This window comes from Zerene cesonia, chromosome 1 (genome assembly GCF_012273895.1).
Source record: "Zerene cesonia ecotype Mississippi chromosome 1, Zerene_cesonia_1.1, whole genome shotgun sequence".
Taxonomy (NCBI): Eukaryota; Metazoa; Arthropoda; class Insecta; order Lepidoptera; family Pieridae; genus Zerene; species Zerene cesonia.
Window position 1 is genome coordinate 3615351 of NC_052102.1, and position 15168 is coordinate 3630518.

At 32.4% G+C, this 15168-nt stretch overlaps 2 protein-coding genes across 6 annotated transcripts; one reads left to right on the plus strand and one right to left on the minus strand.

The window, feature by feature from the left end:
* Window positions 1–1630: 1630 nt before the first annotated feature.
* LOC119831430 (DNA topoisomerase I, mitochondrial) lies at window positions 1631–8653 on the plus strand. Its single transcript, XM_038354770.1, has 10 exons — window positions 1631–1842; window positions 2141–2304; window positions 2525–2911; window positions 3404–3506; window positions 3583–3753; window positions 4379–4475; window positions 5190–5352; window positions 6226–7523; window positions 7609–7885; window positions 7970–8653. Exons 1-10 carry the CDS (start codon window positions 1636–1638, stop codon window positions 8070–8072), a joined length of 2970 nt encoding a protein of 989 aa, XP_038210698.1. The 5' UTR covers window positions 1631–1635; the 3' UTR covers window positions 8073–8653.
* LOC119831476 (ATPase WRNIP1-like) lies at window positions 8150–15087 on the minus strand. 5 transcript variants are annotated; one of them, XM_038354865.1, is made up of 8 exons: window positions 14751–15079; window positions 14284–14502; window positions 13943–14115; window positions 13179–13427; window positions 12564–12726; window positions 11796–11979; window positions 11416–11661; window positions 8150–9024 (listed from the first exon to the last, which is right to left on the minus strand). In XM_038354865.1, the coding sequence occupies exons 1-8, from the start codon at window positions 14790–14792 to the stop codon at window positions 8903–8905; spliced, it is 1398 nt and encodes a 465-aa protein (XP_038210793.1). In that variant the 5' UTR covers window positions 14793–15079; the 3' UTR covers window positions 8150–8902. The 5 variants fall into 5 exon arrangements, with proteins under 5 accessions (XP_038210793.1, XP_038210785.1, XP_038210802.1 ...); XM_038354857.1 differs by having other exon boundaries at window positions 14571–15079; XM_038354874.1 differs by lacking the exon at window positions 11416–11661 and having other exon boundaries at window positions 14571–15087.
* Between the last annotated feature and the right edge of the window lie 81 nt (window positions 15088–15168).

The following is a 15168-nucleotide window of genomic DNA, read 5'->3' on the forward strand; positions in this document are numbered from 1 at the left end:
ACGTAGGGCTTTTCACCCACGTTTAAGGGTTATTATAAATGAGTGGGATATTTTAGGTGTGTTAGTTTTTAGTAAAAATATTTATATACAGCCTGGAAAATTGCAGAGTTTTGGCAGAAACTAAAACATATTTGAAGTTTACTTGAGAGAGGTACTAGCTGATTCCGCTCAAATTTTATCTCTCTTTTAGCTTTGCATACATTTTTTCCTATCACACACCCCCTACCGTGCCGTGGCGCACAATAATGTGCAGATGCTCCTCTGAAGTCTGAAGCTGAAGTCATTGAATGAAAAAAGCGCGGGAAACTGAACGAGGCGGGAGCGTGTTTTTAAATTTAATTATTTATTTCAAGATATTTATTGATCAGAGGAGTATTTTGTTGTAAATATTAGAGTACTTAGTGTTAAAAGTTACAGTTTTTAATTATATTGGTAAGTTTTTTATTTATTTTAATATAAGCAGTATGTAATTTATTTCCTTAGAATTAGACCTCTATGAAGGATCCTCCCGATCCTTTGAATGAGGGATCATTAAGGAAAATACTTCACAGTAGCAAAATAGGAGAGTAGGATAGGATAGGATATTGTACTTAATGTGAAAGTATTATCATACAATATTGGTGTAGCGGTTCTTCTACAGGGAAAGGGGAGTTAGCTCATGACGACTTATCAACGAAAATTGATACAGATGTATAAATAAAGTGAAGTTTTAAATTTTTCTAATTTCTTGACTTGCCTATGACTTTTTCTCTTTGTTGTCATGAACTGTGGCGTCAATCAAGGGCGCCAAAATGACAAGCGTTTTAATTGTCTTATTTAGTGGGAATTTTTAGAATAATTTTTTCAATTATTTCTAATGAGTTTTCGGGGCTCAAATATTTTTTCCTAGCATGAGCCGCTGTAAAATATCAGATAAAAAGATATAAAATTGATCATTCATCATCATTTCATCATCAGCATTTTCTCTATTATTGACATGAATTTTATATCAATTAAACTGAAATTTATTTTTATTATTTTACTTTCTAGCAACTTTTTTCCTCTAGTTTCTCGATTGTTATTCATGTATTATATTTATGTATTACTTAGTAAACGAGATATTGATCAAGAGTCAAGAAATGATGGTCACAGAATTGATTGATTACCTATGAAATTACGATTTTTATTTTACACTTCACTAGCAGTCCCCCCGGCTTCGTTCGTGGCAAATATATAGCCTATAGCCTACCTCAATAATTGGGCTAACTAACACTGAAAGAATTTTTCAAATCGGACCAGTCGTTCCTGAGATTAGTGCGTTCAAACAAACAAACAAACTCTTCAGCTTTATAATATTAGTATAGATAGATTTTTTTTATACTACTTTACTTATGTAAAGTGGGACCGTAATATTTATTATTAAAATAGGTACTTTTCTACTTGGTAGTTACACATAGTGCAAATGCGCCATTAGATTCCGATATTTTTACTCTTTCCCCGTTTAGATCTTCGTTGAACTTTTTATTATTCTTAAATCGTTTTTAATTTTTCCAACAAAACAAATAAACAAAATCATACAAATTCAATGAATTTAGATGTTTGAAGGATTTTTTGGCAATATAATCACATTTTATAATTTTACAGAATGAAATATGAATGAAAGAGATCGTTGAACTATTTGATGTGAAGTTGTTTAGTATTGCGAATAACAGCCAGCGCATGCGTAGTCGTCCTAGCTCGGCATTTAGAATTTGCGCTCCGACCACCGGCCTCATCACTCATGTAATCTTGATCTCGACAAACGGCGTATACGTAGGCAAAATGAGTGTCGAAAATCCAACCAGTGATAATGACTGTGAGTCCGTAAGTACCCGGATCAATTTATTTTAATTCACTATTCTATTTCTCACATTTTGAGTTATGTATGTTGTCTTGATTTTCGTATTTACTAGTGTAGCCGCGTACGACAAAGCAAAAATTTTCTAAGTCCCAATATGGCGTCTACTGTACTTTTCATGTTGAACAGAAGCCAAGCTTCGCTATGGAAAATGGATACGCTTAACATTGCGTTAGGCTCACTTGTATAGTTGTAGATTCACATAATTCTAAAATAATGCGTTTAACGATTTATTAATATATGTTGTATTTTTTTTATTTTCAGGGAAAAGTTAATGGTAATAAGAGCGAACACGTGAATGGTATTCACAACGGATACAGTAATTCTGAAAAGCATAAAAACAGCCACAAATCGTCTAGCAAGGATAAACACCGGGATAAGGATCGCGACCATAAGAGCTCTTCCAAACATAGCAGTAGTTCTAGCAGGTAAGAGTTCTAGAATGTTCTGACCACACTTCATTCAATATAACTATAATTCAGGTGAGCAATGAGCATTAAAAGTAATCGTTCCAGAATCAACAGTAAGCAAACTCATAGGTTATGTCTGGTTGGTCAAATAGAATATTTTATAATATTTGTTGTAACATAACCTTTCTTCTTTTTTAATTTCATTGGTCTTATAACAATCAATACTAATTGTTTTCAGAGATAAGGACAAAGACAGGCATTCTAGTAGTAAAAACCACAGCAGTTCCCATAAATCATCAAATAAGGACAAAGATCGTGACAAGGATCATAAGGACAAACACAAGGAACGCTCCGATAAAGAACGCAGCGACAAGGATAAACATAGGAGCGATAAAGATAAACACAGAGATCGTGACAAGGAAAAGAGTGACAAAGAGAAAGTAAAAAATGATAGGGACAAACACAAGTCCAGTGATGGAGAAAAGAAAAGGGATCATTCTTCTAAGGATAAAGAGCACAAATCTAAAGACAGGGATAAAGAAAGGCAACATGATCGACACAAGAGTGACAAAGACAAACATAGGAGTGATAAGCACTCAAGTTCAAGAGACAAAGATAAACACAGGTAAAGTATAAAATAATAATTGTTTCAAATTTTGAGATGTTATAATCAATTAAGTTATTCTTAATATTCTAGTTATACAGTAATTATATTAAGCTGATTTATAACCTAGAATTATTATTATAAAAATTAAACACCTGACCGCTACCTTTTTAGTTTTATGTTATTAGTGTGAAGTTATGTAATTTATTAGCATTTCCTACAAAACTAAATTTAAGAATATATACATTATGATTAATTTTTGGTGCCAAAACTGCCTAATTTGGGCTTTTATTTTATGTACATAGTTTTAAGAACATAACAACACGACAAGCCAAATAGGCTCTAGCGCGTGCTAAAAAAATATACATATACTCGAAAAACATAACCCTCCTTTTTTCGCAATGGGGGTAACAATTATAACCTTGATATTTTATAAGTACATTTCAACTTTTTTTTATTCTATTTGTTAAAATAATTACCTAAATAATGATAAATAATAAAATTTGTACACAGCTCCAGTAAATACCGCGAGAAAAATAGCAGTGAATCAACCAATAAAATAATTAAATCTGATTCTGATTCTCAAGATTCACCAATGAAAGAAGAACGATTGCAGGTATATTTAAATGCAGACATTAACTTTACATAAATGCTAAGGAGTTTGAATAATAATGTGGTATATTTTATTACAGATTGATGAAACTCGAATAAAAGAAGAAATTAAGGTAGAAAGTGATGATGGATATGCTGGAGCTAACACAACTATGTCCTCTTGTGACTATTCACTGTCGCAATTCAAAGATGAGCCTTTATCTGAATTGCCACCAGAAGAAGATAGTGATGATGAACAGGATCAACCTTTGGTAATTTAATCTTATTTACAGTATTAAAGTTAATATTATCTTCATTTATATAAATGACTACATGTTTTAGTGTGTACTAGCTGTGCTTATAGGTTCGTACAAAAAATCCGTTCTAGCACTTGCCAGCTGTTTTCGCGGCACGCTCGCATCGTTCACTCTTGTGGTCTGGGGGTTCAAAGTCAAGCTAACATGCTTGTTGCTTCCCTCCTTGATAAGCTACGCCCTAAAAATTATTCTATACAGCTACTATATATTGTCGCTTGTCCTTTCTTTGGCTGTATTTATTTATTTTTATTTATGTGAATTACAGACTTTCCAACTAAAAAAATGTTAATAAAAAAAGTAAGAAATATCAAATGTTAAGTAATAAAATATTGAATGCAAATAGTCATTGATACTTATAAGTTTATTTTTCGTCGCGTTGTGATGCTTGTTACTGTGACGACAACGCGTTGTGAGCTATTTTTACATTCAATTAATGTTTTCGGTATTTAAGATTTACATATAGATTAAAACACAACAAATAAATACATAAATATTAATTTTCTACCTATTTGTAGTGTATAGTTATAGTGTTTCTGTTGAAACATGACATACGTAATACTGTATTACTACTTTGTTATAGACATCAAGGAAAGTAAAGAAACGTGCAGCAAGTGAAGAAGAGGAAGAAGATACTCCATTGTTGCAAAGAAAAAAATCCAAAAAGAAAATAAAAAAAGGTAAAATTAATTTTAAGTTATTGTAAAATTATATATACTAACTGCATTAAAGATAGACATTTGTGTAAGTTTTTAAAAGTATTTGTCAGTTTAATAACTGAATTTAGGATTGAAATGAAATTAGGATCCAAGTGAAGAAAAATCCAAAAATCAAATATCTTGTCAGCCATTCTTGTGTTATAATTGGGGGTAATTTACATGACTGGTTCAGTATCTCATCAGCCCATATATGTTCCCACTGCTGAGATACAGGCCTTCTATGAGGGTTCAGGCCGTAATCGCACGTCTCACTCTCCCACTAATATTATAAATGCGAAAGTTTGTACGCATGTATGTGTGTTTGTTGCTCTTTCACGCAAAAACTATTGAACCGATTGCAATGAAATTTGGTAGACGACTGGACAACTGGAATAACATATAGGCAACTTTTTATGCCAATATTCCTACGGGATACGGACTTACGCGGGTAAAACCGCGGGGTGCTTGTTTGTTATATATGTATCATTAAATAGACTGAAGGGATTTTCTTCAGAAAAATACGACTTGCGTCAATATTTAACTTCATGTTAATGATATTTTTACATTACACAACTTTTGTAGGCATTTGTTGTAGTTGTAGTTGTTTTTTATGATTTTATGATTGTACAAAAGTAAAATGTATTAGGAATAGCTGATATGAAGCCTATGCTATAATCCATTGTAAAAAACTTTTAGAGCCAAGTGAGTTTGATGAGGATGAAGAAGAAGAAATGCCTAAGAAGAAGAAAAAGAAGGCAGAAAAACGTAAGATTGAGAAAACAGAACCTGTAGAAAGTTCTAGTCCAACCAAACGCAAGAAAAAGGATGGCAAGGAAGAAGAACAGGAAGTTTGGAAATGGTAAGAAATTGGAGCACCCTTTGGGACTAATTTGCCAGCTTACAGAAGGAAAGATACCACAACCCCACAGAATATTGGCCATAAATAATAGCATCCCTTCTTTTCCTTACCAATTTCTGTATTTCCATTGTCTTTTTCCTCAACCCTTATCTCTAAAAAGGTAGGAACTCATTTGCAGAGATCTACCTGCAAAACATTCAGCAGTGGCGGTGATTGTTTTACCATCAGGTAAACCACCAACTTCTTTGCCTGCTGTGACATAAACGACAAAAAACACTGTCTACGAATTAAAACATAAATTCATCAATATTTTCATTGTAATACTTGATACTTTATTGCTATTCCATTACCTATAACACAATAGAATTCTCGTTGTCCTTCTTTCATATTTGTACTTATAAAAAGGGAAAATTAAAAAAAAAAGCAAAAAGAAGTTGTTTTTTATGATCAGGAGTATAAGAAAAATTGGTGTTTAGGTTTATTTACAGCAATATTAAGCATTAAATAATAGAACTATAGCGTTACTTACTGGAAATGCTTAAGCACAGTTAAGACCAACTATTATGGGGTAGTTATGTTAGTATGATCGCAGAGATGTCGCTATGCGTTATGTTTTTCTTACGTTACTCTAGATGGCGCTCCTGCCAGTTCTTTTTACTGACAGTGACAAATATGGATTGAGGTTATTATAAAAATAAATATGTTGATAACATTGGCAGTGAGGTTATGTGTAAAAAGATCAGTTATACGCGTGTTCAATTTTAGTCCTTTGTTAGTTTGTCAATTGCGAATATCTCGAAAAAAGTATATAGTATTTTATTTATTTATTATCAATAATGTTTTGTACTTTATAATATTTTTTGTTTTCTTTAGGTGGGAAGAACAGAAAAATGATGATGGGACGAAATGGCGCTTTCTTGAACACAAAGGACCACTTTTCGCGCCGCCCTACGAACCTTTACCATCAAATGTTAAATTCCGTTATGATGGTAAAGAGATGCGACTATCTCAAGATGCTGAAGAGGTTGCAGGATTCTACGCCCGTATGCTTGATCATGATTATACCACAAAATCAACATTCAATAATAATTTCTTTAACGATTGGTGTAAGGTTATGACATTTGAAGAAGCTAAAATTATTAAAGATCTTTCCAAATGTGATTTTAAAGAAATGCAAGCCTATTTCCAAAGTGTCTCAGAAAAAAATAAAAATCGTTCAAAAGAAGAAAAGGCTGCTATTAAAGCTAAAAACGAAGAAATACAAAAAGAATATGGCTTTTGTATAATTGATGGGCACAAAGAAAAAATTGGTAATTTCAGGATTGAACCTCCAGGTCTATTTAGGGGGCGAGGTGAACACCCCAAGATGGGTATGTTAAAACGTCGTGTAATGCCTGAGGATGTTTTGATTAATTGTTCTAAAGATAGTAAAATACCCAAGCCACCTTCTGGCCATAAATGGAAGGAAGTCCGACATGATAATACCGTAACATGGCTTGCATCATGGACAGAAAATGTACAGGGTCAAGCAAAGTATGTTATGTTAAATCCAAGTTCAAAACTTAAAGGTGAAAAAGATTGGCAAAAATATGAAACAGCTCGCAAATTGCACAAGTGCATTGATAAAATAAGAGATCAGTATCGTCTTGATTGGAAAGCAAAGGAAATGCGTGTGCGTCAACGTGCTGTAGCATTATACTTTATTGATCGGTTGGCATTGAGAGCAGGTAATGAAAAAGATGATGATCAAGCAGATACAGTTGGCTGTTGTTCGTTGCGAGTTGAACATATTGAATTGCACAAAGAAAAAGATGGAAAAGAATTTGTAGTTGTGTTCGATTTTCTTGGTAAAGATTCAATTCGCTATTATAATGAGGTGCCAGTGGAAAAACGTGTGTTTAAAAATCTTGAATTATTTATGGAAAACAAAAAAGGCAGTGATGATCTATTTGATAGACTCAACACACAAACACTTAATGATCATTTAAAGGATTTGATGCCGGGATTAACCGCAAAAGTCTTCCGTACTTACAATGCGTCTATTACTCTTCAAAGACAGTTGGAAGAATTGACAGATCCAGATGCTACTGTACCAGAAAAAATTCTGGCCTATAACAGAGCGAATCGTGCAGTTGCTATTTTATGTAACCATCAGCGTGCAGTGCCAAAAGGTATGTATACATAACAAAAAGAAACCATTGGTTTGTACTGAAATTTAGTGTAACTATTTTCTGTGAACAATTTTATATTCTTCAGGTCATTCGAAATCAATGGAAGCTCTTAAAGAGAAAATACAAGCTAAGAGAGACCAAGTTGATGAGGCTGAAGAAGATTTAAGGGAAGCAAGTAAGGCTGCTAAAAGAGGTTCTGTCAAGGAAAAATTGGCTTGTGATAAAAAGAAAAAGGCATTAGAACGTCTTAAAGAACAATTGAAGAAACTAGAACTACAAGAAACTGATAAAGATGAAAATAAAACAATTGCACTTGGCACTTCTAAACTGAATTATCTCGACCCCCGTATTTCAGTTTCTTGGTAAATATACATTTTTAATTAATTATTGTAGCATTGTATTATATCTTTTATGATATATTTCTTATAAATAATATTTTGTTTCAGGTGCAAGAAGCATAACGTGCCCATTGAAAAAATTTACAATAAAACACAGCGGGATAAATTCCGTTGGGCCATAGACATGGCCGGGCCGGACTACGTGTTCTAGAATCAATATAGCATTAGCTATTATTATATATATTTTGTTTCGTCAGTAAACGTTCCACTTTATACATGTTTATTATCTTGAAATTATTTATTGTTTTATGTATTTTTGACGTGAAGCAAATTTGTGTAAAGATTAAAAAGCTAAATAAATTTTGTTCCTCACATTAGGATCCAAATTAGAAGTCTGATTCTAATTTATTTTAGACAATTATTTAGTTGCCTGTAGCTCAGTAAGTATTATTTAGTAAGCGTTATTTCTAAATGTACAAATACTTGGACTTCATTTTCTGTATCTCATTTATAATTTAGTCTAGATAAAAATAAATTGCTAGGATAATAAGGTACTTGCTAGTTTATATTTTCGTATGAATGTGTTGAAAGGTTGTGTATGGATTTGGCAGTTGCTTTGTAAATATTAGTGAGGCTTTATTCAGTCTATACATGATGAACTTGTTTGTAAGCAATAGTTATTTTACAAAATTACAAACAAAACACATTATATTGCGTATGTTATACATGTAAGGACATGAATGCTGCCCAGCATATATTTCTATTGAGTATTTTTTGCACAATGTGCAGCAGTAAAAGTTGCAAAATAAGAAATAATGTTATTTTATTTTTTATAAAATAGAACAGTGTTTAGAAAAAGTAAGTAAAAAGGTACAATGTTGTAGATAATTGTATCATTACAATTATGTCTACTTCTTGTAAATAGTAAATTTTTACCATGTCATAAAAAATTGTGAAATGAGATTATCCAAATAAAAATAATGACACTAGAATTTTTACATTATTTTTTTTAATAATCTTAACAATAGCATACAATTAACATTACAATAATTCGCTCTTCAATATAGTTTCTTCATTAAAAAAGTTGACATTTTCTAAACCCTCCGGCATATATCCAAAACCAGAAGAATCTCGATTACGCGTATTATAACCTTCAGCATATCCTGAAATATGAATTGTTTACGATATAAAATGAGGATGACAATAAAAAACTCTTTTAATTAATTAATTAGTGACAGTTATTCATTTTTAAATAAGAGGATATTTGAATATATTAAAGAAACAAGATTTTTTTTATATCATGTTTTTTTCTGGTAACATATATTATACATAATATTTATATTAACATTGAATGTCAATCACCGAAATCAGTTCAGTAGATTGAGAAATTATGCACTTACAACCACACAATCTTTACCTCTTCATATACAATAACTATTACTTGCGGCTTAGCTCTCGGGGTCAAGGGAAATTCAAAGTGATGGCGCAATTCGATCAAAATTTATAGTGGATCTTGCCACGGGAATGAGATGTTTCACCGCGGTGAAAAGTAGCGAAAGATCTCGAAGTAAGTGAGCGACATCTACACTTCGCTTCGTCGACACTTATTTTAACTGCATAATATTATATGTTATATATTTATTTCTCGCCAGGCAATTTTATATAGCCATAAATCATTTTATTGGTAGAGTGTAAGGTAATGTTTGTCTACAATAAAACTTCAAATGCTCAATGTATTTAATAACGAATTATTACTGTAGTACTGTATCTTCGCAAATAATCTATAACAATAATGTAACGTGTAATGGTGCAATTACGAATTCATGTTTGCTATTTCCGTGATTCTTTCGACCAAGGGTCGATTCTAGGGTGGTGCGAGCGGTGCTTCCGCACTAGGCGTCGTAAAACGAGGGTCGCTAAATTCAACTTAAACTTATTGTTAAAGCTTCACTAAACTTCAGACAAGCCCACGGGCAGTTTTATCATATGCCCGTGACTCATCAGTTTCTTGTCTCTGCGGTTTCACAGTTTTACAATGTCAACGAGATAAAAAATAATCGTAATTGCTGGTGCAGCAAAAGAATGTGGTGCAAAGAATTACAAAATTCTTATATTATATTTTTTATTCTTTCATTAGATTTTGTAATTAAACGTTGATAAGCAACACTGCGGTATTCAGAGTTTATAAACTCGTATTAGGTTATTTAGTTTTCCCAAAATAAATTAATTTTTTTTGAAACTCATATGCTTCAATACCTACTTTAGAAATAATCAAATCGTAAACACGTCTGTTTTAACTGCATTCAGGTTCGAGAGCAGGCGGCGCATATTCGCATTTGCCCGCGCGACAAATGAGCTCACATGAACGAGCAACGGGCAAGTCTGCCAGACTGACGTTCCTAGACTAGCAAACATCGCACAAACCTATAGTGCAATGCAATTCACAATTCAATGCCAGGTAAAATTTTTCATTGTGTGATTTTTTTTGCTTATGAAAGTGCATTATAAATTTTTCTTAAAGTCATAATTGTATATGCTTACATATATGCTACGACCGTAAATATTATTTAATATCCATAAGCAATCGTTTAGCTGGCTGGACCATCTGCCTGAAGGGTCGCTAACAATAATTAATTTGCAGTTAAATGCTTAATATTTCAGACTTCATTTTTTGTTTACCCAAAAATTTGGCCGATATAACGGAATGAATGAAATATCTACTACCTACCTACTACCTATTTTTCCGAGTTCCGACGCGAACCATCATTCATCATCCTTTTGATAACGTTCGAAAAACAGGTTTTAACATGAATAAGCGAATCTCAAGTCAAGTTTTTACAAATACAAATATCTTAATGTTACTTAAACATTGTTTACACATGCGTTATTCATCTCGGTATACGTGCGGTTGTGCAAATGCACCCTCAGAGGTAAAATGGGTATTGAGTTAATCCTTGGGAGATTTTACTTGAGATCTTATCGCGTTATTATTATAATTTATTGTAAATCTATAAAAAGGGAACAGCCCTACCGTGCATTTTTTTATAAAAACTCAAAAGAAGTCTACAACTAATATAAGTAGCAATTTTACAACAGCTAAAAAATCCTAAAGAATCTCTCTTTTCGAATGTATCGCAAACAAACATTTTAATAACCTAATCAATGGACATTTTAAGCAATTAAAAGAAATGCATATTTACAAATTGCATATAAAAATTCATCATCATCATCATCAGCCCATATATGTTCCCACTGCTGGGACACAGGCCTCCTATGAGGGTTCAGGCCATAATCCACCACGCTGGCCCAGTGCGGGTTGGCAGATGTCACATGTCGTCGAACTTTTAATTCTTGGACATGCCGGTTTCCTCACGATGTTTTCCTTCACCGTTTAAGCAGTGGTGATGTTATCCACATGCGCAGATAAATTGAAAAATCAATTTAATTCCTGCACGCTCGCCCGGTCTCGAACCCCGACTTATCGATTTTGAAGTCCGAGGTTCTCACCACTGAGCCACCACTGCTTTTTTTATTTAATATAAAAATTAAAATACCCAAATCCTTCATCAGTTTTGTAGGTGCGTTACGCAAAACCAATGGGACCGGCGGCAATGGTCCTTTTGTTTCTCTCAAAGAACGCTGAACCCTTTTCATTGCATGATAGACTTCTGTACTTTTTGGAGCTCGCGCTAGTCTCACGGCGCACTGCGCCAACAACACGTCACATTCAGGCATCCCTATATGTTTGCACCCTTCAAGACACGCTACCGCTTCAACTATCGCGTTTGGATTTCCTAAGCCTGACGAAGTTTAAATTATGAATTAATTATGCTTATAATTCCTAGAGATTCTTTAGAAATTAGTAAGTAACAGTCTCATACCAATCTCATTTCAACTGATATGTGTGAATGAATTATAATACAGTAATTTTTACCAATATCTTCACATGCAGTTCTTATAAGTCTTCGGGCTATATACAGCGGGTCTTCTCCACCATGCAGTGCTCTCGTAGTCCAGTACAAAGCTGCGTTATCATCACTGGCGCGTATTGATTTTTGTATTGCAGATATAACATTATAATGTTCCTCGCCCTTTCGATCATACAACATATGAGTTCTCTAAAACATTTAAATGTATTTACTTACTATTAAAAAAAAACCACAATACAGAAACTTAATAAAATATAATGATAAAAATGTTTAAAATTAAAGAAATAGATAAAATAAACGATTTCTTTTTTTATGCCAAATCGACAATGGAGATGGTGGGTCGCCTGATGGTGAGCGCTAACACCGCCCATAAACATTTGGAGATGCGGCCTCGGGCTCCCCCACTCACCGTACAAAAAACAATAGCAAGCTATTATTAAGCCGGTTTTGTGTGAGGATGTGGTATTTCCCTGGTGCTGGCTAGCCCAATTCGTGCCGAAGCGTGCTCGACTTTTGTATGTGGGATACAAATATTTTTTTATATGGCTTCATTAAATATAATATTTTAAAGGCTTTTTATTTATGTATAAACTGTTTTTTGAAACTTAATTAAAAAATATAAGAAAGATTTTGTTTTTTTTTTCGAATTTATGGATGTCGCAAACTTATTCATTTTTTAAAAGGGTTTTTATGTGAATTAGATATTCCTCTTAAATAGAATAAGTATCTATACGGAATTCAAAATATTAAATTACCTTTACAAAATACATTACCTTTATTCCATCCTTTAAATTTTGAAGAGTTATCACAGGAGTGGTTGAGGCAGCACTTTTCTCATGTGATGCTATTGCAAGTTCCAGTGCTCCTAAAGCAATTCTGGCATCACCATCACTCATTTCAGCGAGCCATTTCAAAGATGCTCTCTCTATTAGGCATCTTGAACATAATAAAATAATTTCACAACTTTTATAGAATCTTAACTGAAGTATATTTACCAATTTACCAGAGATGCCCCAAACTTATAATACATAGTGATTGTCTACATGGAATAAGCATTGTATTAATTGTATGTAATCTTAATAGAAATGAAACATTATTCCAATATATTCCAAAAGCATCATCTGAATTTATCTGGAAATTGCAGACTTTATTCTGGCATATCATTTAATTACTTTTTTGTAAAGAACCAAATTAACAATAAAACCAAACAATCTTAGTTATTAAGCTTTATAATTCTGCTGCCGGTCGCTAACATTTGCATGAATATGCAAGCCAAAAAGGGTAGGACAAAATTTGCTATTTTTTCTGTAATGAGTGCAAACATTGGTACATTGTACAACACACAAGCAATCAGCCGCGATAGATGAGAATTGTAATAATCTACTCACTTTGTTGTATTATTTTCCAAAGTAATTTTTTCCCCATCATCTACCATTACAAGATTATTTTTTTCAACAGCTCTCTCTAATATTTTAGTAACATCATCAACTGTTAACTTGTCAAGTACAATGACTCTGCACCTGCTTAATAGTGCATTGTTTAAGCTGAAAGATGGATTTTCTGTTGTTGCTCCAATTAAAGTGATTGTGCCATTTTCAACATGTGGTAAAAATGAATCCTGTTGAAGTTTATTAAATCTGCGGAATATATCAAATAAAGAATACTTTATCAAGTCACACATTCTCAATTTGTAAGTATTGTGAATTACTCCTTCAATAAATTTTCAAAAAGAGCTTAGCTAGCAAGAAAGTTTAGCTTGTTCTATAAGTTTTCTAGCTAGAATACAAATAATTTATGTAATATTTTTAGGTACCTATTGCCATGAAACTGTTAAAAGGGCATTTGATATAATGAGTTTCATTAGGTTTGTTTTATTTAAAAATGACACAGAATTAACAGCAACTCATAATCTACACCCAATGGATATTTGTGTAAAGTAAATTCTTTGCATTAAACATAACTGCAACATATTCACATTATGTATTATGTGTATGGAGTCCATGGAGGAAATCTAATGCAGTAAATTGCAATTGTAAAAAATGTAAGGGATCACAAATTTTCTAATCATCACATCATCATTCATATAATTACTTAGAAAATTTTGAAATTAGTAATTATTTAGAAAAAGAAAATTTATACTATAATTTATTACCTGTGTATCTCATCCATAAATAATACAGTGTGCCTTTTGAATTGAGCTTCATTTTTGGCAACTTTTACAACCTCTTTCACATCATTAATTCCTGACATAGTTGCTGATAATTTAAGAAATCTCAAATTACTTTGTTCCTTACATACATTTGCTATTACATTAGCAATTGATGTCTGAAATTCTACTATGTATTAATAAATTGTGTTATATATAAAAAAAAATTGTTTTATATTTGGGCAAGGTACCTATCAACATACAAATTAATTTCCTAATCAGCCTTCAAATTATATTTATCTAATCAAATGTAATTTAATATGAGTATAAGATCTAGTAGGATTTACCTTTCCACATCCTGGTGGTCCCCACAAAATCATATTTGGTATTTTCTTTTTGGAAAGTATAGAGTGTAACATAGATCCAGGACCAAAAGATTCCCTGTGACCTATAATATCTTCTAGCAATGATGGTCTCATAAACTCGGCTAAAGGGATATCTTTATTATCATTATAGTCTTTCTTTCTTTTATTTACATTTTGATTCTGAGAATTGTCACCATCATTCTAAAAACATATGAATATTGAATATGTAGGTATGTATACTAATAATATTAAAGTAACCATGAACTGACCGTAGCAGAGCTGGAACTCATTTCTACTTTAGCTTTTTTTACTCGTTTAATTTGCGTCAATGGAATATTTTCATTTGGCGAGCCTGGTCTTTTACAGCTATTTTCAGATTGCGTATTAAGAAATATACATTTATTTACATGAATTTCGATATTGTTTTTGGTAAAATCTTTCATACAAACCGGACATTGTACTAAATCAATATCAGCTTTTAAGGACGTCATTCTTTTGTGAGTAACTTAGCACTTAGTAGAAACTAATGGCAATAACAAAAATAATCACATACACCCTGAAAATCTTAGAGATTATTATTTATTTTCAAATCAATTAGAAACATACAGGTGAAGCTAATATGCGTTTTAAGGTTTATTCCACTGGGAGTGGAACACAATTCATAGATTATACACTATTTATACACAATTAGATTGAGACAAAAAATCACCGGGACAAAAAAAATTCCAGCGCAATTTTTAAAAAATTGTGCTCGAATGACACTGACAGATGACAGAGTACTTTTATTAAGATGGACACAGTACTATAACTACTAACTGCATTTCTACTTGCGAGTACACAGATTAAGTACTAGTTACTCCGTATCTA

Bases quoted from the DNA above. Each gene is read 5' to 3' on its own strand.
- LOC119831476 (XM_038354857.1), bottom strand. From the start codon at position 14,792: ATGACGTCCTTAAAAGCTGATATTGATTTAGTACAATGTCCGGTTTGT. The intron at 14,503-14,570 runs GTCAGTTCATGG...ATATGTTTTTAG, and splicing joins TGAGTTCCAGCTCTGCTACG to AATGATGGTGACAATTCTCA. The intron at 14,116-14,283 runs GTAAATCCTACT...GTAGAATTTCAG, and splicing joins GACCACCAGGATGTGGAAAG to ACATCAATTGCTAATGTAAT.
- LOC119831430 (XM_038354770.1), top strand. From the start codon at position 1,636: ATGAAAGAGATCGTTGAACTATTTGATGTGAAGTTGTTTAGTATTGCG. The intron at 2,912-3,403 runs GTAAAGTATAAA...ATTTGTACACAG, and splicing joins AGAGACAAAGATAAACACAG to CTCCAGTAAATACCGCGAGA. The intron at 7,886-7,969 runs GTAAATATACAT...ATTTTGTTTCAG, and splicing joins CCCCGTATTTCAGTTTCTTG to GTGCAAGAAGCATAACGTGC.